Source organism: Amphibalanus amphitrite, unplaced genomic scaffold (assembly GCF_019059575.1).
Source record: "Amphibalanus amphitrite isolate SeventyFive unplaced genomic scaffold, NRLGWU_Aamphi_draft 000420F_arrow, whole genome shotgun sequence".
Lineage (NCBI taxonomy): Eukaryota > Metazoa > Arthropoda > Thecostraca > Balanomorpha > Balanidae > Amphibalanus > Amphibalanus amphitrite.
The window spans coordinates 99,943-122,318 of NW_024881914.1; the positions used below are offsets into that span (position 1 = coordinate 99,943).

The following is a 22,376-nucleotide window of genomic DNA, read 5'->3' on the forward strand; positions in this document are numbered from 1 at the left end:
GGACCGTCCGTCCCCCGTCCACCCCACCGGCCGGCGCCGTCCGACACCGCCGGCGGCCACCGACTGCCCCAAATCGGCAGGGGACGGGGACGGGACGCCACGGGGCCGATCTCAGAGGCAGAGGGATCGGGGTCATGAGGGAGGGGAGAAGAGGAGAAAGGATGTTTCTGAAGGGCTGGTGGACACGCCAGAAGACAGCCCTCGGTCCGGTGCTGGGCGGTTAGACGCAAATAGCTGTTTTTGAATTTGACAGATAAGTCTGCGTGATTTTAAAGGTAGTGTGCCACCTTTGAAAGATTTCCCATTTTATTTTTCCTAGGAAAAGAAGCTTCTGTTTTTACCTAATATCGCAAAAAAATAAAAAATGGGCCTGGAATAGTGCCTTTTTCGCCTAAAAGTTAATCGGTTTTTCGATATGTATAACAACTGTAGTGGGCTGACCTGCAAACAGGCGTCGGCAACAATCGCGAATGCGGCGCACATGTGACAATAAGCAAAGGTCATTATAGAGTTACGACGTACGGGAATGAGTTATCAGCTGTCTAATCGTAGACAACACAATGTCGAGCCTTAAACTGTAAGCCTGTATTGGTATTGTTTCTTTTATTTGGCTGTCGAACATTATTTATGGTTTGAAATATGATTTTATGTAAAATAATTGATATGAAAAAGCCGTCTCTTAAGTTATGACCCCATTTCACCACACGCAAGTGGCAGAAATGACAATGATCAGCTGACGCATTTTTCTTGGCCGAAGTCAGAGCGCGCGGCCCGACGCACTTCCACCGCACCACAAAGTATGAGCAGAAGCCGCGCCCAAAGCCAGGGCCCCGGTAACGTGAGGTAGCCGAGTCGGGGCAGCGTGCGCTGACCCAAGCCGGGGCCGCAGCTTTGGGTGCGGTCTACCGCATCCCCGGGCAGCCCCGGGCTATCACATGACACCGGGAGGACGCGCGGCCCCGGCTTGGGTCAGCGCACGCTGCCCCGACTCGGCTACCTCACGTTACCGGGGCCCTGGCTTTGGGCGCGGTCTACCGCACCACCTAACAGGCGTGTTCGAAACCGCAGGAGATGATGATGAACGGGTTTATCGAAACTTGATTGGATGAGCATATCGGTAATAGCGATTTCAGTGTGTGCGTTTATTGTTCATAGTGGTGTGAAATGTGGTTGGGGTACGACCGACAACCCGTCGGGGCGAATTTCGCACTGGGGTACTCAAAATTTGAAGAATTTAAGACGTTTCCATGAGTTTTGAAGGTATGGATAAGTTCTAAAAATCCGGTTCTCCTTATCTGGGCCATTAACTCCATACGGTCCAGGAAAGCTGGCACACTACCTTTAAAATGACGTCGATTTCTTCTGTGTAATATTTGGAAACATGACAATCACAGAGGTCAGTTAGATGTATATGTACAACCTATACGATAGGTCAAAACATTCCGTTTGGCGGCGGTCAATGGTCAGTTTTTATGCTACCAAAACCATCCGTGTCATTCAGTCAATCTAATATTATTGTATAAATCCATCTATAGCTGATTTATTTGCGTAACAGTTCAAAGCTGGAAGAAGTATATAGAGTACCAAGTGGGTATATGGACACAGGTATCGCTTTCCGAACTTAATTGGTATGGCTGTAATGGTTAATTTCAGAATATCAAAGCAATTTGTTCAATGCAACGCCAGAGCACTAATGCTGAAATGCTGAAGTTATTGGTAAGGACTTAGGACCTATATCAGTCCTATACCACTTGCATAAAACGGCACCCATGCATATGCCTAGATATAAAATGTCAGATCCGGAGATCGTCTTAGCCCACTTTCCAACTCAGCCATCACTCTCAACTGGAAACACGTGCACACTATCTCAACCAATCATATCTCCCCCTTTACCTCTTCCTCATCGCACGCGAGCATTCCACAAATTAATCGATTGCCTGTACCGATACAATCATCAGACAAGCAGTTTCGACCTGCGCGATGCGTGAGGGCATTCGCGTGCGTGCGTTGGCCCGGAAAAGACGAACGCCCAGCGAAAACTGCCCATATGTTGCCGATTTCCTCTTCGTCACCGGGCTGATTGGGGCTGAAAAATGCCGTTGTCCCAGGCCCCGTGGCACGCTCTCACGTTGTGCCGCTGAAGGTGACCGGGAAAATGGACCGATAATGCTCAGACAGGTGGTTTTTGTCGCCGAGCACACGCTTACTGCGGTGGTAACGCGTGGGTTAGCGGCTGTGGCGCCGCGGAGCTCCCATTGTTGCAGTGGGTTCCCATGCTCGGGCTTGTGTTATTGGGAGGTCGGTTTCTTCCACAGGTTTGCATGGCAGAATGAGGTTGATTAGGATTAGCGTGATACGAGCTGTGGGACTATTTGTCCTGCCTATTCACATGTGACTATTATAAATGGTACGATGTTCGAGTCACGCAGCACCGCAGTAGACTTGTCACTTGGCTACTATTATACAAAATATATAAAACAATGCTTGATTGAAGAAATGCGCACATTTAGGATGCATTGAAATGCTGTGGAAATATGGCTCTTCTTCGGTTTTCAGCAAACGCAACAAACACGTATTTATGTTTTTAGGGGCACTAAATCAAGACAGGGGGCGAAAAAACGTGTAAGTTCTCGGAATAAAATGCGGTTTATGCTTCCGAATGGCTGATAAAGCACACCTGTCTGATGCTCGCAACATCGCCATAAACCGTCAGGTAATTACGCGGCGGGACACCTGTAATGATTAGCATAATGCCCCGGCTGCCGCCTGCTATTACACGCCGTTTGACACCGGGGGCCCGGGGCCCATCCCGCCGAGTCGAGGGGGAGAGGACCGGAAACTGCAGGTGTCCGATTCTATTTATCTCCCCTCCCCCGCAGGTGGGAATTAGTCAGTGATAGCCGCTACTCGGCAGCCGGGTCGGGGAGGTCAGCGGGACTGGAGCGGCGCGGACCCGGGTACGAGGAAGCGTTACGGCGGGTCAGGCGGGTCAGAGTGGGTCACGCCGATCGGTAACAGGTCAGCCGGCGGCCCGGACCGGACTGGCAGGTCGCACGAGGCGGCGCCGACCTGCCGATCGTGGGACGGACGCTCTCTTTGTTCACGATCACACACCGGCGAAAGAAGGCCGCCGAAAAATGGCCGAACAATGCTGAGAGTGGGACCGGCCAGGAGGAGGATTACCACGGCCGCATGTCACGTTCGCGGCGCTCAAAAATCCGCTTCCGTCCCGACCGGCGGCGGTCCTTCCTGCGCGGAAAGTGGCCCGCGCTGCCGGCGCAGATTTACGAGATGGCAGGCGTGAGACAGTCGTGGCGTGATCGGACCGCAGATCGCGACGATCTCGGCGCAGCGCTGCTCGTCATTCGAGCCGACGCCATTTTGGATCGGCCGATGACGTCTCATGGGTGGTCTGTGAGGACGGGAGGAGGAAGAGGGGGTGGCAGGGGAGGGGCAGGTTACAGCGGTCGACTGGGGAGTGGGGACCGTCACCTCTGACCGCCGCGGGCCCGGCCGGGTCAGACGCGGCGCGCAGCCTCCCTGTGAACGCCGGCAGCGGCGCGGCGCTGTCCAATTTATCACGGCGATGACCGCTCATTAGGGGGCGGCGTAACCTGGCCGGCCTGAGAACGGGCGCCGGCGCGCCGCCGGTGGCTGCCGCCCTGCCCCCGCGCCGCCGCCACTTGACCCGGGCCGTTTCATCTGGCGCCGTCGGCCGACAGGTGGCCGACGAGTGTGGGAATGTGGCAGTTCTCACGGCCGGCCATCTCCCAGGATTCCAGCGCCGGCGGCCGTTCACGCGAGCCCCACAGCCAGGCGGCGTGGGAAAACGCCTGCTGCGCCAGCGCCGTGCACCCGAGCACCACCCCGGCGACCCAAACTGGACGCGGAACCGTCTCCGGTGTCGTTTTTTCTCTTTTTGGCCAGTGTTTCCCGCCAGGGTTGGTGTTCGGCGCGGGTGCCGGCCGGCCGGAGCCAGCCAATCAGAGGCCTGCTCCAGTGCACCGTGCCGCCGCCTGGGACGCACGCTGTCGGGGGCGGAGCTTACGCCGGGGCGGCTACCAAATTCACCTGTGGCCGCGCCGCCGCGGTAACCCGCGAAATAGATCAAACGATCAAAACAAAGAGCGCGGCTGGGCGGGGAGGTCGGCGCAGCTCCAGTGTCTCCCTCGGTGCCACGTGAGCAGTGCAGCACGAGGTGTGGAAGACGTCGCTATTGCCATGGACATGGATCCGCTGAGTCCCAACTCCTCCAAGTGCGGCCCGGGCGGCTACGTGCCTCCTTCGCGCACGCACGAGTACAAAAAGGTGAGTGGATGGGTGTCATGAAGCTGGTTTTGTGTGCATGCCTGGCTACCGATTTGTAAGCAACGTGACTATCTGGCTTCTTGGCTGAATGTGAGGGGTGAAAATAACGAATTGTGCTTCTGTGGTCCTACCGAATCGCCGACTCAGACTAGGAATATCGATATTTTGAGATGAAACCTCTTAACAACTTATGCACTTTGCTGAATTTTATCGCAATGCCCTGTTTATCGCCTCTTTGTGTCAGTTCTAAGGTAAAAGACTCTATTCAAAACGAATTACCCGAAATGTGAAGCGACGGCAGCACCGCAGAATTTGGACGAAAAGTTCGCTCAGTAAGAATCTTTCGGGGTTTTCACTTCATGCTTTAATGAAGGAAGGTGGTCACTTTTTTGTGCACTTTTCATTCTCCCTTAGCCTTTGGTTGTTGACAACTAACTATGCGACTTATCTATCAGACATGGCACTGAAGTGAAGACATCTTTGAGTTGACGCGCTCCACTCATCAAACCGTGCCGTCCTCTCAGTTTTGCCGACTGATCCATCCGCCTGACCACTGGCTGCTTCCATTTTCCGCGGGTGATGCGGCGGTGACGTGACGTGACGTGACGTGACGCTTGTCTGTGGCGCCGACATCCACCACGTCTTGCCGTCCGATCCCCGTGGTGACGGAAAGGCGCGGGTCGTCGGGACGGCTTTTGATGTGGCGCTTTAGCTGTTGCCGCCCTGTATTTGGCACTGTAACTGCTTACATAGCCATCATATCGTTGATCGGGGTGCTTAGATATGCTAATGACCGGCGGTATACGCCTTGTGATTCGTGGGCTTATGATGGTAAATGCAGGGTTTGGGTGATAATCCCAGCCGAAAGCTGCCAAGCTGTTCGAAAAGCACATGATTCTGAGCTCAGGGAACGAACTACTTACTTTGTTTACTGCAGTGTGTTTTATTTAGCTAGTGATTCTGCTTATGTCGAGTTGCTAGCGGCATACCAACAGCTTAGTAAGTGACCCAAAACTTGTTTTCATCGATTATTTGTCACTTCCGGAAACGCGCATTTCGTGAGACTGCCACTTTGACCGGCAATGCACCGAGGGATAGCCGAAATCTATAGCCTCCAAATCCTCATGGATCAGTAAGTCGTCTAAACAGGCCATAATGCAATGCTTTGTCATGCTCAGAATATGAGCGAAGTGATCATGTCAGTTTTGTTTGTTCCACTCCATCGCCGCTTGTCAGGACTCTGTTTAGATGATCACGTCTAATAGCATTGCATGAGGGACTGCCTGCCTGCAGCGGAGTGCTCGTGGATTAGGTTCGTCGAGAACACTGGCTCATTTGATTCAGTCTCCGTGTCACCTAGATATCCGAGTTCTCTGGGACATTATTTTTTTTATAGTTTTTCTTTTAACTTGTTTCTGTGAGAAGTGTGCTGGCGAGTTCGTTGCAAATCCTTTATTACATTTTTCATATGGAATTTCGTGGAACACATCTCCGTTTTCAAGACCTTTCCACTCAACCTGCTGTATACGAGTCCCCTCAGACGGAGCCGTCTCGCGGTCCATCAGCCATTTTCCGGCTCTGACCAATTCCCAGCCGCTCCGAGCGCGCCTTTGTCTCCGCCTTGTCACCTTTGTCGCCGGTCACGTGTTTTCTCTGGCGGGTCACGTGTTTTCTCAGCTGGTGCTGCTCTGGCCCCGGTCTCCCACACACGTGTGCACAATTCCCTGAGTCACACGAACCAGGCCGACTGGGACCGTGGGAATCTCTCCGCAGTGCGGCGGGCGGCTCGCCTTCTCCGCCGCGCCCGCTTCCTTCCCCCGCCGCACTTGTTCGACAGCTGGTCCTCGGCGGGGATCCCGACCGATTCGAATCCGACCGGCGGCGGTCCGCGGAGCTGGAGACCCGTGGGAGACGATCCTGTCCCCGCGACGGTGGATTAGCCGGGGAGCGGGAGACGGCGGGGTCAGGTGTCCTGTGCGCCCACCCCTGAGCCGACAGGTCCTCTTCGATCTGTCAGTGACCGGACACTTCTCGTTCACACGCCGACCTCCCGGGTGTCGGCTTTGCCGTGTTCCGTGTCGTGGGTGTCCTGCGGGTCATGTGTCATGTTCACGCGGGAGTGGCAACGTTTCCGATGACACTCCGCGCCTCAAATCCCGCCGTGACGCACAGCCGGTAACGCCCGACCGTGACGCGGCTGCAAAGCGGATCACGCCGTGACGCTGTCCCGTGACGTTCAAACATCGCGCTGACGTACCGCTGCATGTATCCGTCTCTCATCCGCCCTGCCCGGAGAGACCGCCCGTGGTCGCTCTCGTCAGCTCTACGCCTTTCACAGTTGCTCTATCGCCACCCCATTCGCTCATTGTCATCGCTACCCCTGATCTCCCGCGGGGTTGTCCGGTGTCCCCGGTTTCCACTTCCGTTCGAGGGCGGCTCGCCACCCCTGATCTCTAGCTCGCCTCCGTTTGCTCGCCTCTGATTTCTTGTTAGCCGCCTCTAGTCACCCTCTCGCCCGAGGATGGCTCGCCGCCTCCCTTTGTTACCTTTCGCCTCCCTAGCCGCCCTCTTCTCTCTCCCTCACAACTCCTTATCCTCGCTCGCCACGTTCTTATCTTTGACGGCTCGCTCGCCTGTGCAGTGGTCTGTTGCTCACCACCTCTGATCGCTCCCTATTCAAGTATTCACCCTCTGATTGCTCCCTCGCCACCCCTAATCTGCTCGCCGTTTCTGGCCGCTCGCTCGCTCGCCTCCCTCTTGCTCGCCGCCTCTGGCGTTTGCTCGTCTCTTGCTGCTTGCCGGCCTATGATCTCTAGTTCGCCTATGATCTCTAGCCCGCCTCTGATCTGTTGCACGCTGCCTTTGGCTCGCTCGTTCGCTCGAGGGTGGCTCGCTGTGACTTACGACGGCCGCTTGAGAACAGACAGCCAGCCCGATTGAAATGTTGTCACGCATTCACGTGCAGGCGGCCTGTCTGTGTCGCTGTGGCGTGCAGCGCGGCGCTGGCAGAGGGATTAACGCCAGACCAGTCCTGTTCTCCGCTCTGCGCCGTTCATTGGACGCCGCAATACCCCGCCGAGAGACTCGTGCGAAAAATCGGCGACGGACCAGCGAACGTACTTGCGCATTCGTCGGACGATCGGCGACCGTGAGAATTCTATGCACCATGCAGGTATTATCCGGATTGGAGAATGGGATTGCATGAGGACCGTGTATAGCGGACTGGTGTTCGCGTTTTTGTCATTGTGCGCGCCCGACAGGCCGGTTGGTGCGCGTTGCGAATGGATCGCACGCATATTCAGGATCTCTGGGTGGACAGAGAGTGTATGGAAATGGGTTAATTCTGCAGTAACCGCTGACTGAGAGAAAGTCACTAATCTTGAGCTCTGCGCGAAAAAGGCGGCTAGTGGCATGGTATCCAGATGAAATTGGGATAGAACGTGTGTGAAGGATAAGTCGGTTATTCCACGCGGTTTATGGGCGTACTTACAATTGGTGATTAGAGAGTACTCTTTCTTAACCTATGTCCGATTGTATTACTTATGAATGTGACTATTGGGGCATTCCACGTCAAGTGGGACAGAAAATGATCATTTTGAACCTCACCTCCTCAGATTTTTGCGAAACTTTGTGAAACTACTCATCTATATGTGAAAAGAATGGATACATATTTTTGTCAAGATATGACGTCACGTTTCCGAGATACACGTCATCAAACATTGACTTAGGCAAGGCGCATTATCATCTTTAACGCGTCATAACCATTGAAGCTTTAGACATATCACCACGAGACAAAGTGTGAAATGGAGGGAATAGGTCAGGCTTTAATTTGAGGATAACAATTTTGACGTAATTAACTAATTAGTGAACTTAATTAAAATGCAAAAAATAAATTTTGATTTTCTGAAAAATGGGTACCCTTCGATTTTGCTGATTTTGACATGTTTTATTCTCCTATAAATTAGCTACATCATATAAAAAAATCCAGAATGGGCCGACGTCTACGTAACTGTCTTTTGGACTTCGGAATGTCTGGCACTCGCGTGTTTCGTTTTAGCAACCAAGGAGAGGCGCTACCCGGAGATGCTTCTTTCTACCCCAAACCAAAGCAAACCCAACCTGACCTGACGTGACCTGACCTAATCTAACACGCGTAAATATGTACAGCCCTCACGGCAGTTGCCGACTGGCCAAATGCTACCGAGATACGAACATTAGCATTGGCCCTCACGACAGTTGCCGGCTGGCCAGATGCTACTTAAAAAACAAATGCGTGTTAAACACTTCAGGCTGACCCGCTGCGAGCCAGCGACCTTTAGATTTCGAGATGGGTGCACTCGGCACACTTACTACTAAGCCACGGAGATAGCTGGTCATCGTAAGCCAGTTTTTTTTTAATGATGAAATTGGGCATTCTCCGGGCAGCGCCTCTCTTTGGTTGCAAAAAGAAAATACGCCTGACTCTCCTAGCGTTAGGGGAGAAAAGCCCGGTTTAGCCAAAAAAGGTATTAAAAACGGAATTTGAATTGTAGGTGGGGCGGTGGGGAACTTTATCGTATGCTAATTTCATGACCCTAGATCAATATATTCAAGATCAAATGAGGTTAAACGTGATCAAATTGGCTATAGGGACTATTTTGCGTTTATACGCCCATAGCTCTAAGAGATACTGGCCGATTTTCCTATTTCTTCCTTTATACGACATTTGTAGTGTTATGAGAATCTCTAGTTAATCTTACCATAAATTTGGCAGTTAGTGGCTTGCTAAGAGTAAGATGTCGCCGGCAGAGGCGGGGATCGGCCGACGCGGGAAACGTCATAGTCACATATTGTGTTTGCACCCTAATAATTTAATTTTACCAGTTGCTTTTCGAATTTGTTTGAACATTAGATTGCCTGTACATTTTTAAGCCTTCACACAAAATTTGACACGAATCAATTATAATCAGCGGTAAGAAGCGTCATGGGCGTAGGAACGGCTGGAACATTGTGGGTGCATGGGTGCAGAAATCCAGCCATGGCCGGTGAAGCGGGGGGGGGGGGGGCGACACCCGAGCGAAGGCTCGTTACGAGCTTTGAGGGTGTACCGTGTCGAAAGGGTACCAACCGATAAGTGCATTTGGAAGCATTGACCCTCGCATGTGTAGGGGGGTCGGGTGAACCCCCCCCCATGGTTGTTCGCAAATAACTCGCGCAAAAAGCGGCAGCGGCCGATCGCGACGAAACTTTTAGTACCCTCGAGTTGATCAGTTTTACACCTATACTCTAAAAATTTCATGACCCTGACCCAAAAGACCTTTGACCTGTGACCTGATTCTCGAGACCATGTTCGGCCGGAATCGCGATTAGGCGTATGTCAGCTCACATTATCCGCGCGTTTCCAGTCTTTTTGTGATTGTAGACGTCCAAACATGTGAAATGATGTTCTTCCCATGCATCACGGTGGGTGTGAAGATAACCTGAAGGTCAGGTCAGGTCATTGACCTTTGATGACCTCGGTTCACTTTCCGAGTTTTACATGTTTTTAGGGTAGTTTATAGGGCTGATTTCGAATTTAGCATCCATTTGAACGTTAACGAAGTAGTTACGGAGCGAGCGAAGCGAGCGGAGTCTTACGTAGAATAACGGAAATTTCTGAGTATGAGCGGCCGGCCGGCCGTGGTCACGATTTTGCGACGCTTATATCTCAGCAACCACTTGACCGATTTACACGCGGTAATTTTTGTAGGGTAGCTTCATTCCTTCTACCAAGTATTGGACTATTCCCGATGCATGTGGGTGACCCCTTATGCACGTGCCACGTGCAAAACGAAGAGGTGTAACTTTTGCAATTGTTGCAATATCTCGGTAACTACTTGGCCGATTGCGCTGAAAGTTGGCAGGTAGGTAGGCACCCACTAGGCAATACATATCCATGTGCCAGAGTTGGGGTGCTGCTGCACGTGCGCACGTGCAGGGGTCGATTCCAGATCTCGAGAACGGCTGGACCAATGGCGCTCAAATTTGGTACATGGTTAGGGACCGGTTAGTAGGGTGCCGTGCAAAAGTCAGTTGGAACCCATTTTGCACGTGCGCACGTGCAGGGTGCCGCTTTCAGATCTCGAGAACGGCTGGGCCGATTGTGCTCAAATTTGGCACATCGCTAAAGACCGGATAGTAGGGTGCCGTGCACAAGTCAGCTGGAGGTACCCCCTCGAAATTTCGCACGTACAAGGCTCACCCTCTCGCTCGCTCCGTTAGTCGCCACAAAAGGCGTTATACTGGTTTTAGTGCTTTCGTGACATGCTACGACGCCGTCAGTGGTAGTTGACACCTACTATGGATAGCCGGTAGGACGCCTAGTAGTAGTAGTAGTTTATTAAAGAGCCATCCACAAGACAAGTGGCTATTATGGCCTTCACGTCAATAAAATCGGATCATAACATGCAGGGTAAAATACACACTCACGATGTTACACAACCTAAAATATACATATAGCTCAGGATAAAAAAAAAAAACACCACCTGCACGGCATCATGATAAAAAACGCGTTCATTACGTGTCTCGTCTCGAGAGTAGGTGGGCCTTCAGGGCTCGCCTGAACCGCGGACCTCGCTGGTTCCGCACCGACATGGGCAGATCGTTCATGAGGTGGGGCGAGCGGTATACAAACCGTCGCCGGCCCGCCTCCGAGCGGATGGGTGGCACGTGCAGGAGATCGTCCTGTCTGGTGTGCCGGACATGGCCATGATGGTCCCGGCTGAGGCAGACCTGACGGGCAATGCATTCGGGCTGGCTAGAGGCCTAATGGTTGACCTGACCTGACCTGACCCGATCTGGCCTAAATGCATGAAGAAATCATCTGTGATCAAAACTAACATCAGATATTTGTGATCAGCACCCCGAAAAACCCGATAACAGCTTCACTTTACGCAGCGCTAGCAGGTCCCGATTTTCCCGACTTTTGGAATATTGACCTGACCTGGAAGGTCAACCAATGAAGTAGGACCTTAAAATTGGGTATCATCGGCTTCCTCTCGTCACGGGCAACACCCTCGTTTTTTCCGCGAAGCTCTAGCTCGATCAGGGGCCGAACGGCAGGGGGTCCGACCGACCCCCTCCCCCTACCTACACATTAGAAGCTGGAAAACGCTGCACACATTCGAGGGCTAATATTGTCAATATTGACTACCGCAAAAAGTAAAAGCGGCCAACTTAGCCATTTTCGAAGATATCGGGCTAAAATGTTTGACAGTGGGTCATCGGTTCGGTATGTGTTCAATCACATGCTCCATTTCCCTTTTTTCAGCACAAATGTAAGTTTTGAAGACCATCACTGATCACAGTAGCAAATGCTTCGAAAGATGGATAGTAGGCAACATATCCTGAATTTGCCGTGCTGCATGGGAAGTAGTGTTGATGAAAAAGGGGTTTTTGGTTCAGATTATTGTGGGTGCAGAATACATTGTCTGCACCCACTGGATAAATATTGTGGGTGCAGCTGCACCCTTGCACCCATGGTTCCTACGCTTATGAGAAGCGTGGTGCAAAGATGGAACCGTCCCGCGCCGGCACAGTCTACCATTCAGGCGGCAACGGCCGGCGCCGGCCGCCGAGCCGCTCCGACAGGAATGTTTGACTTTATACCGCTATTACTAGAAAAGTTGTCGACCGATTTACCTATTTCTTGCACGGGAGGATTTGCAATTCGATTCTAGACAGATACTGAAAGTTTAACGTTAATATAATAATTATGGCGTGAGTTATTGGCGATAAACAGGTGGGGTTAGCGAAATCGGCCCCTTCCACCGCCCGTGCTACGTTGCACTACTTGTTGCTATATCATCCAAAGTCATCGTTGGCCCACTCTAATTTTCTCAGCACCTGTGCCCCACGTGTAGTGGAAGACAATATCTAAATTTGAGCAAAATCGAAGTGTACCCATTTTTCACAAATTACATTTTAAGAAATTAATTCAAAATAAAATAAATTCAAAATCACCAAAAAATGTAAAAATTGTCAAATTTTACTGGCATTACTCCTTATGTACACGTTTCAGTTTGTTTGAAATTAATAACTTCAAAAATGTTGAAGCTATAGATCTTTCAAGATTGCAATACACGTCCAATTCTGCTCAAAAAGCAGAAGTTTAGCGACTTGTATCTCTGTAGCTCGATGGCATAAGACAAAATCCTTTCACTCTCAGAGGTTTCACCCAATAGCCAATAAGTATACCAAGTTTGAACAAAATCGCAGAGGTGGCCGATTTTGGCTGTCCCGGTTGACATGGAATGCCCCTATTGCATCTGTGTTCGATTTCAAACGCGAGCGTGACCATTCGAACGGCTTGCCCTAGACGACCGTTCGAGATAGAAGAAATGCCAAACAAGGCAATTTTGTATACCTACCGTAAGTGCGAAATCTGATAATTTTATGACCTGTGAGCTGTGACTTTTAAGTGATTAACTCCTTAGTCCTTATATGTGTGGAACAGACAATAATTTAGATGAGTTATATTTATTCTAACGGGCGCTTCATGCCGGGCAATCCAACAATTAGCAACAATGCATAGCTGTGTTCGAATACATGGTTCCCAACATAAAAACGGCTTTCGGTGCCAACTACGAACACTTGTTTACTACTGTTGATAACAAATTACACTTGTTTTATTGTCACTTTATTTAGATGCGGCATTGATATTGCGCTGTCAGTCCCCTCTAAGCTTACGACAGAGTTAGATGCGGGTGAGCCCATTAATTAATTGCCGTATCGAGATCCCGTATCAGCTCTGATGACGAAAGTCTGGGGTGGCCTCACCCTGTAGCTCGCCTGTCGCTGATTGGGCCGATTGTGCCGCATCGCTTGCTTCTTATGGTTCACCGGCGGCACTTCATCGCACCATGAAAGACGCAACACTCAACAGACCAGCAGAAAAACACCGTGTCTGAGAGTGGGGCTAAACAATTTATATGATCGTGTTCTGCTCACAAGTAGCTAGCATATTTTATCGAAATTGAACAATCCAACATGACGATAATTTTTCGATGCACTATTTGCGACATTTGAAAAGCTCACCCTCCGTGACTTGAGCAGCATATTGCTTGTAGTCCTTAATGAGCTGCGCCACATAAACATTATCCACAAGCATATCGTGCTCAATGGCTCCTAAATAATTTACGCTCTTGCTATAACATCCAAGGGAACTCCGAATCGTCCTCTAGGTAAGAAATGCATTAGATGCACCTGGTCCCGTGGAGCGCATGAAAAGCACATCGCTTATGACGTTGGCTGGGCCCTTTGTTTTCAATCCCGTCTCGTTCTGTCTGTCCTGTGTCCTGTCCTGTCTGTCCTGTGTCTGTGTGTCCGTCCGTCTGGCCGTCTGTCTGTCCAGTCTGTCCGTCCTGTCCTGTCCGGCCGACTCTCTCGGTATTTATGTGTTCACGCGTGACCGCTCCTGCGATCCGGGCCGTCTGTATACACGCGGTATGTTCGCCTCCGGTGGCCCGGCTGCCGGCTGCGGTGGGTCCACATCACTCAGATGGTGTCATGTCACGGCTGATGTGGCCGGAAACCATCAGTTTCGGCGTCACTTCTGTGAGCCGGCCGATAGAACGCAGTTAGTAGCGCATTGAACTCTGCTTAACAATGGTTTGCAATGAAGTTCATGGGTGAATTTAATGTGATTATTTTATGTTTGAATTTGATGTATTTATACGTTTGAATTTGATGTTTTACATAAGTGTATAGCATGCCAGGCCATGTTACATGTTACCATGTTAGTCCATGTTACATACATTTGTGAAAAAGCCACGAACTACCTACTAGCTTGCCACGGGATACCTAAAAAACATTCCCGCATTGGACACCCACAGCTCTGGCCCTGAACCCCAATGGTCTCCCAAGGTCCCCGCGCTGAGAGGGGCGGAGCCGTTCCCACAGGGGCGCGACCCGACCGGCTAATGGGGTCCGTGTTTATATTGGAGCCCAGCCGCGACCGCTTGGGCGCAAAAAGCGATATGATTATAGCTTCTGGAGAAGTACGGGTGTAATCAAAAACGCGTCGGCGCCTCGGCGGGAGGCAGACGCGGTAATCAAAATGAACCGTACCTGGCGTGCGCCGGGTTCGTCTGTTCGACAGCCATCAGCGAAAGCAGTGTTTGGTGCGATCGGCATGATTTGATGACGCATTCGATCGTGAGTTGTCAGGGCGTAGCGACAAACTCGGGACGGATATCAGCGAAACGTGCACCGTGTTGCTGGAAAGGCACACGTGGCATTATGTGCTGATTGGAATAGAGTTGGCATTTGTGGGTGGTCCGTCGCTGTTACACGTTTCCGTTAGCTCATGCAGTTTAGAAACTTCCTTGCTGTGCCGCTTCCAGCAACCACTCCATCCCATCGCCCCGGTCCACATTGGTGACCCGGCGCGCGGCGCACTTTGATCCCTTTCCATCCCCCGGGGGATGGGGTCGGGGTCGGGGTCACATCCGGCGGAGCAGTGGCGGCCATTCGCCGCTGTCGGCGCGTCAAGTGTTTGTTTTCGGCCGGTGGCATGCTATCTCACTTGACCCCTCAGTGTGGCGCCGCCGGGGCGCGTTTGCTTATTTCACGGCTGGCTGTTTTGCACGCCGCTCTGGCGTGCGCAGGAGACGGAGAACAGGACGACTGGGTCTGCAGCAGCGAGGTGCCACGTGATGGCGCACTAACGGTGATTGATTTTTAATTGCCGAGGGCCGCATGCCTAATCCATAGTCTCACCATTGCTCGGTGGTCTGAGGAGGATGTCAGGCTGGGCTACAGCATGAGAACAGCCCGGTGGTCACCGCGGGACCATGTCTCTTTGCTGCTCAAAGTACTTTTCTTTTTCGTGGTATCTGCAGTTAGCATAAAATGTGCAAGGTTGGTTTTAGTAGCATGGCCGTTTTCGTGGACTGAAGACTGCGCCAGGTGGTTTTCTCATCGGCTGCTGTGCGCAGGCTGTGGTCTGCGTTGGGATGTTTTATAATTTACCACGCTGGCAGGCCCACTCGCAACCTGCACATTACATAAAGGAACTGAATTTTCTCCTTGAAGTTTGCAAACTTTGAGCTATATGCATGAAAATTGTCACCACTACAGCGGACTCCCTTGGCAGGGCTGCTTTTTCTGTTCAGTTTTGCAGCAAATTGCTGCGTCGTTGCATATTGCGTTGAATATCGTTTGCGGTTTTCGAGCATGATTTCTAACAAAAATGTTGATTCCTGGGCTTCACATGCCGGTGTTAACATTTTAAGCGTTCACATTATTACACCATAATACCCTTACGATGGAAATATTTCGATTTTACTTGCGTTCGATTATTAATATCGCGGACACATTGATTGAACACTATCACTGCTCCACCAGCACTATCAACAGACTTCCCCTGAGCCTCAATCTCTAACTTGTCCCGTTTCTCCTTCCACAGCTGATGAAGCCGCTGATGGAGCGAAAGCGGCGCGCCCGGATGAACCTCTGCATTGAGGAGATCCGGGACCTGATCTCGGGTCAACTGAGCGGCCCGGGACCGCGCGCGCCCAGGGACGACGATCTCGTCTCGCGCATGGACAAGGCGGAGGTGCTGGAGCTGGCCGTGAAGCACATTCACAAGCAACTGATGTAAGTCGGAAGTTCGGGACGCCTGGGTGGGGCAGTTTCCCACGGCGCGCGCGTGCCAGATTGGACTTACACGGGGTGTCGGTGGTGCTGTGGAACAAACGTGTGGGTCGCCGGGTTTGTTATTCTCAGCGGGAGTGACGCGGTGTTGGGCTGGAAGTGAAGTTGTTGCATGGTTGGCTGATCTCTGCAGGGAAATGTACTGCGGTCGGCGGCGGTTTCCCACGTTTTACCAACGGCCGCGCAGCACAAGTGGAGGTCAATTCGGCCACCTGTTCGTAGGAATTGGTAGTATCTTTTCGGAATATTTATCTCAAGGTTGTTGGGTCATGTTTATTGGGAATTGAGCGCTGGACGCTGATAACCAGTCCCTGCAGCGTCAGAACTCAATGTTCTTAAATAATGCAGCTGACGAAGAGACATGTCATTTGACTTGTCGCTACCGGACATTTGTGTGAAGCAGCAATCTTGGGTATCACCGGTTGCAGAGTGTAGACCACTCCATGAGGTCGATACTGATATTTTGGACTCCACATTTCGGCAAATCCTGGCGGATTTCAAAATAGTAGGTCCTCATGTCTCCTTTTCAAAGTGCAGCCGATTTTGAACGGCTTAGCGGCCGAATCAAGACGACTTATAAATAACAGTCGTCTTCTAACCGCCGACGAACGCGTATCCTCTGTCCTCACGCACGGGCTGTTACCAACGGCCGGTCACGCTCCCTTCCGCCCGTTCCCACTGTAGCCGTTGGCTTGAACCCACCGTCCCACGCCTGCCCTGGGTTAGAGCCCATCACAGTCCCATACCACCCGTGACGTGTCACGTGACCGCGGCGCCGCCGCGTTGACGTGACGCCGAGGTGATGACGCCCCGGTTACCGGTGTCATCACCCCGGCGCAACCGTCATCAGGCGTCAGCGCCGCCGGTCCGTCGCTACATGTGGGAACGCCCGGCGGCATTCCGGTGGACGAGAGCGCCCGTTCCCATGGCGAGGTGGCGAGGCCACCGGACCGCCGGACCACGCGGTTCCGGCGGCGGCGCGTGCACAGTCAAATGGTCCCGAGACCGAGGGCAGAGGTTCCGGTAGCCTGGGGGCAAGAGCTGAGAGCAGAGCCGTGGGCGCTGGCAGAGCCCCGCGAAAGGCGACAAAGGTCCGAGAGCTGGGAAGAGCAAGCGGGAAGAGGCCCGGAAAATTGAGATAGGGCGCACGGCCGAGGGTGAGCAGGACTGAAGCCTGTGAATGGCGCCCTGAGGAGAACCCGCCGGCAGATGAGCAGATTAGTGGGGCCGTCGGACGTTTGAGTGGCTTCCGTCCCTCAACACTGAGCAGCCCGGCTGGACCCATGTGGCAGGTCCCCAGGGCTGGGTTCCATGAGCGGGCTCCTGCTGGGAAGGCCATCACTACCGTGATTGATACTAGAAATAGATGTTGTCTTCTTGGGTCTGAAAATTGCATTCCAAACTTGTTATTGATAATATTCAATTTTAAAAGCTGAACCTTTCATTCAGCCATTCACTGAAGCAATGCGGGGATCGCGGTCTTCATTCACTGCCGATGGGAATGTGTCAACGCCCATTTTGTGGTGCATAGCTGAGTGCTGACAACGGGGCGTCACCCTACTACATCAACTGACTATGTGCAGTTGCACACTGCACATTGGTGGAGCGGATGGGAACGAAACAATGAGTGGAATCTAGAGGGACACGGTCATGGATTGCAGTCGGACAGAGTTCAGAGACACGAACACTGTTGGAAGGAAAGTCACAGTCGAGACATCGCTGCTCGATCCGCCCTGTGACTGTCATCGTGACAGTCTGCGATATGACAGTCCGCCACTGTGACAGCCAGATATGACAGTCGGCCACTGTGACAGCCAGAGATATGACAGTCGGCCACTGTGACAGCCATGGCAATGTGACAGTCCGCCACTGTCACAGCCAGATGCCCCCGGTGGGCGGGGCGGCAGAGCGTGACGAGACACCGAGCTCGCCCGTGGGAACGGGAAATGGCACCGCCCGGCACGTCCACCGCCGCCCACATCGCTACACTGATCGGGAGGGGATGTATTTTTATTGATTATATTTGCAAATGAGGTGGGCATTAATTTAAATACCTAGCAGATGACATGGATCGGAACAATGCGCATATAAGTGATAAACGATGACTAGGTATTCTCAATGACACATATCATTCAAAAACCGCCGATGATCGCTGATTTAAAACATTTGGTAACTTCCCGATGTGATTCCCTGTAAGACTACCGGCTCAGTTTCCGGAATCCGTTGTGGCCTTTCGTTCTCTTCCCATCCACGTGGTGTCCGCCACTAACCGCCGCGCCGGCCCGGCCAGTCCCCGGTGAGAGCGCTACCACGGCCCGGGCCTAATTGGTCGCAGATACGGCCATCACGACTCTGTACTGCCGCTAATGAGATTAGCGCAAAAACCTACGCCCGTTCAGCGCGATAGCCGGTGTCAGCAGGAGCGGTGGCCGTCCGGTGGGCGGCGTTATGATAGGGGAAAGGAGATAAGCAGGGTTCATAAGCTGTGCAGGCTCATGACGGGAAATGGAGACGTTTCTGGTTTTCCTAGAAAAATGGATTTTAATGGATTTTGAAGCCGTCCTGAGCAGCTGTATGTAAGGATCATATCGTAATGTGGATTATCAGTGAAGTCCTTTCACGTTTACTTGGATTCATTTTAAGATTCCTTTTTCGCATTTTCGGAAAAATGGTGGAAGTATTCTGGGAAGATACAGCGCCGGCTGGAACACGAGCCATGACCTCGTGTTGCTGTCCATTTCTATGGAGAAATTGAGAAATTCTTCCGTTTAACTCAAAATCTACGTAATGTGCCGATCTCCCTTTTCTTTTATGACCTTCGGCGATTTCTTTGTACTTAGGCACAATGGCTTCATTGATAACAGGTATTAATGGAACGCGAAGACTCCAAGAAATCCGTCAGTCCCACCGTCCCGTGTTGAGCAATATCGCTCGAACGGGGAACAGAGCCCACCGCGCGGTGCGGGCCGGTCCAGGGTAGCGCATTGTCTCCTGTTCGGCCTGTGTTCTGCAATTGATCCACAGTATCCCTGCGTAAAAATGCTCTACCGACGGCAGCACTGATCAACACCGATGCCGCCCGTTCACAGGGGTCCAGTGATGCGGTGTGCGGTTTTTAAACACAGCTGAGGCCAAAGTTATTTAGGAGTTTGTTCGACAACGGCACCGGAAAAATGTCGCCCGCTGTCGGTTGGGATCCCTGGGAACGGTGGCTGACGGCGCGGGAGCGTCTGCAGACTGCTGAAATGTCCTTGCCGACATGACAGCAGCGCTCACCTGCATGGGATCGTGCGGCGCCAGACACCCGAGCGCGGACCGGGGGCCGTCTTTAGAGCCTTCAGGCGCCCTTGCTGGCGAGAGGTGCTGGTAGCGCGCGGGGTGCTCCGCGCGCCTCTCTTCTGGGTCGTTATTTGCAGCGATTCTGGCGTTTTTCGCTGCAACACACCGGCTCCTGACCACCCATATTTTCGCTCTGCTTGCTTGCCGTAAATCGCCATGTCCCCGAAGGTGTACCATAAATATTGCACCGGCCCCTGGGCCTGCCGCTGCCCCAAAGTTGCGGCTCGAATCGTCCGAATCTCGGCACATGCCCTGCGGATTCCGCCGACGTTTCATTACCACGATTAGAGCCTGCAGTTTTGTGCAGTAAATGCACATTATCATTCAGCCCGTAAAGTCAGCTACTGCAGCGTGCCTCTTGAGGCGAAACCTCCGGCAGAAACCACGTGATAATGACCCCTATGGCTTCCACCGCGCCTTCCGTGCCGCATAGCTTACTCGTGAGAACGGGCGGGTGAATCGTTTGAATGTTAAACGTTCAACGACTAAATTATGTGGCGTGCTACGGTGGATTTGAAAGCTTCTGGGTTACGCGCTATACCCACGTGTTGTTTTTTGGTAGTTATTTTTGTTAAGTTTTCGTGCGGGGCTGGTGTACTATAGCGGTAATTTTGATATACGTGCTCATATCGCGTGCTTTCATGCGAAATTCATCTAGATGCCGCGATTTCCTTTGTTGGCTTCTGAGGTAACGGCGGAAACACTCTGATCAAGAAACTCGACTTGTCCCCTTGGCTGTCTATTACTTTGACTGGTGTCTCCGTATGATTTTCGCCATCACACCTGTCAAAAGATATCTGAATCGATCATCAGATCAGGCGACACCGTGATTGATTTACAGTCATTTGGTCACACTCGGCTTTGATTTTCCGCCGTGTAAGCCTCTGAAAGTTCCTGGAAAAATATCCCAAAATATGAGCCGGCATGTTGCGTGCTCCTTGTCATGAAATGGACCGAAAAACGTGTGCACCCGGAGAATAGAGCTCACATACGCCACGGATCGGCTTCAACGAAGTACACACGTGTTATGCCCAACATTTTGAGCAATAGTGATATGAATGCCGAGATTTCATTGTCAGTAGCGGAAATCGAAATATGTCAACTCATTTCCTTGCAGGGCACGATCTGTGCCGTTAAGGGTTCCCAATTCCCCACTTGCGTATGAATATCCCAGTAGACCAGTCGAATCAGATGCGTGCACAGGCAAACCAATATATTCCTGCCCGGGGCCGGGATAATTCAATAAATGTCACCGAGGTTTTTTAGCGAAAACTCCGAGGGCCGTTAGGCCCGAGGTGCTTTTCGCTAAAAAAGCGAGGTGACATTTATTGAATTCCCGGCCTTAGGGCTGGAAGGTGTTTCCCATACCTGCCAAAAAGCTCACAACTATAATTGATAGCGACGTCAGCAGCCGTGTGGTTCAACGCGTTTAACCACACCCCTTGAACCACACGGCTGGCAATATTAAAGCACTGCATTAAACTTTGAAAAGTGTGGTACAGTGCACGTGCCATTAAAATGCCTGGATGTCTCGATTTAATCATGCAATGTAGCAGGTATGGGAAAACAACTAACCCACTTCCAGCCGTCAGTAGTTTTCGCCTCATTTCCACCGCTTTTCATATTTCGCGACACAATTTTCGCTGTCACCATCCCAGTCATTTTAGATAACATCACAGTGAACTGACGACACTCGAGACTGTTTCGTGACGTTGCATCAGAGGCTCTGACGTAGGAGCGCCCACGTCCTGAAAAGACCAAAATGCCCTTGACAGTTGACACCATGAAGCTTGTTTCGAATGTTGGTCGATTCAGATGTGACCCATTGGGATTCCTATTTGCTTATCGTGATCCAGCTCGAATTACATTGGCTGGCCCGTCATCTGTCCAGCAATCTCCTATGTTCACCGCGTTCTCACTGGCTCGTCTCTCCTCAGGTCGAGCCGGCGCCCGGACCCCTACACGGAGGTGAAGATGTTTCACCAGGGCTACATGTCGGCGCGCGCCGTCATCAATGATTACCTGCAGTCCAGCCAGGAGACCGACCCGGCCGTCCTGCACCGTCTCAACTCACACCTGGACCGGCTGGTGGCCGGGCCGACGATGGCCCCGCTGGCGGCGCCGCTGCGCGTGCTGCCTCCCGTACCTGCTCCGCTGGCTCCGCCCCTGGTCGGACCGCTCGCCGCTCCGCCGCCGCGGCCGCCCGTCCCTCCTCCCGCCGCTGCTGCCGCCGCTGCTGCCGATACGAGCTCCTCGTCGAGCGGTAGTGACCAGGAGGAGCCAGCCGGGCCGTCCGACGGGCCCATCAACCTCTCCAAGTCGGCGTCGGCATCGGCGTTCCGCCCGGTCGTCAGCAAGGCGGCGGCCGCTGCCGATCCCAACTCCTGGAGGCCCTGGTGATTGTGCGCGATCGACGCGACATCTGACGGGCCAACACGAGCGCAGCCTGTCGGAGTTCGGGTGAAACGGCGTCGGCTGTTGGCGAGACATGATCTCACCGTCTTGGGCGTTTGTGTGTGCGTTTGAGACAGGTTAATGCTGTAAGTGTGTGTCTGTGTGCGCCATGGGTCGCGATTAGCTTAATGTGTGCTCAAAATAGAGACATGAGTGCTCAGGCGCTTTCGCGTCTCAACAACAAATCAAATGTCTTCCATTTGCATGATTCGCTCGCAAACACAGTGTTCTGATCAAATGAACACGCGAGTTCTGAATCTCGTCTTTAACGTGTGACCTGCCTACCGATCTGACCGTAGTCACGTGAGCGCTTGTATACGGGGTAGCACGTTGTTTGGTCGTAGTCACTGCATATTTGGGTAGCAACGTAGCCTGGTTTAGGGGAGATTCGCGTAGAAAGAGCAGTGCCGAGCGTCTCGCCGCACTCCCTCGCGCAGGGCTCCAATCTTCAGAGAATTCCAGTGTGGCGCCCGAGTCTCCGTCTGCCCCGGTGCGCCGGTGAGCTCGGGTTGGCCGGTCTTTCATTGTAGCGTGATATCCAGATGGCTGCCGAGTCGGGTCACAGTGGAACATCGGTGGAAAATACACTCGAGTTCAGCAAA

General features: G+C 52.3%; 1 protein-coding gene across 1 annotated transcript; it reads left to right on the plus strand.

Moving 5' to 3' along the window:
* Window positions 1-3,493: 3,493 nt before the first annotated feature.
* LOC122391074 (transcription factor HES-1-like) lies at window positions 3,494-22,376 on the plus strand. The gene is made up of 3 exons (XM_043384637.1): window positions 3,494-4,308; window positions 15,734-15,924; window positions 21,258-22,376. The coding sequence occupies exons 1-3, from the start codon at window positions 3,742-3,744 to the stop codon at window positions 21,718-21,720; spliced, it is 1,221 nt and encodes a 406-aa protein (XP_043240572.1). The 5' UTR covers window positions 3,494-3,741; the 3' UTR covers window positions 21,721-22,376.

What these genes read in the sequence shown, in the direction of transcription:
- LOC122391074 (XM_043384637.1), top strand. Translation starts at nt 3,742, where the DNA reads ATGTGGCAGTTCTCACGGCCGGCCATCTCCCAGGATTCCAGCGCCGGC. An exon ending in GCACGCACGAGTACAAAAAG is followed by an intron (nt 4,309 to 15,733) that starts GTGAGTGGATGG and finishes CTCCTTCCACAG; the next exon opens with CTGATGAAGCCGCTGATGGA. An exon ending in CACATTCACAAGCAACTGAT is followed by an intron (nt 15,925 to 21,257) that starts GTAAGTCGGAAG and finishes GTCTCTCCTCAG; the next exon opens with GTCGAGCCGGCGCCCGGACC.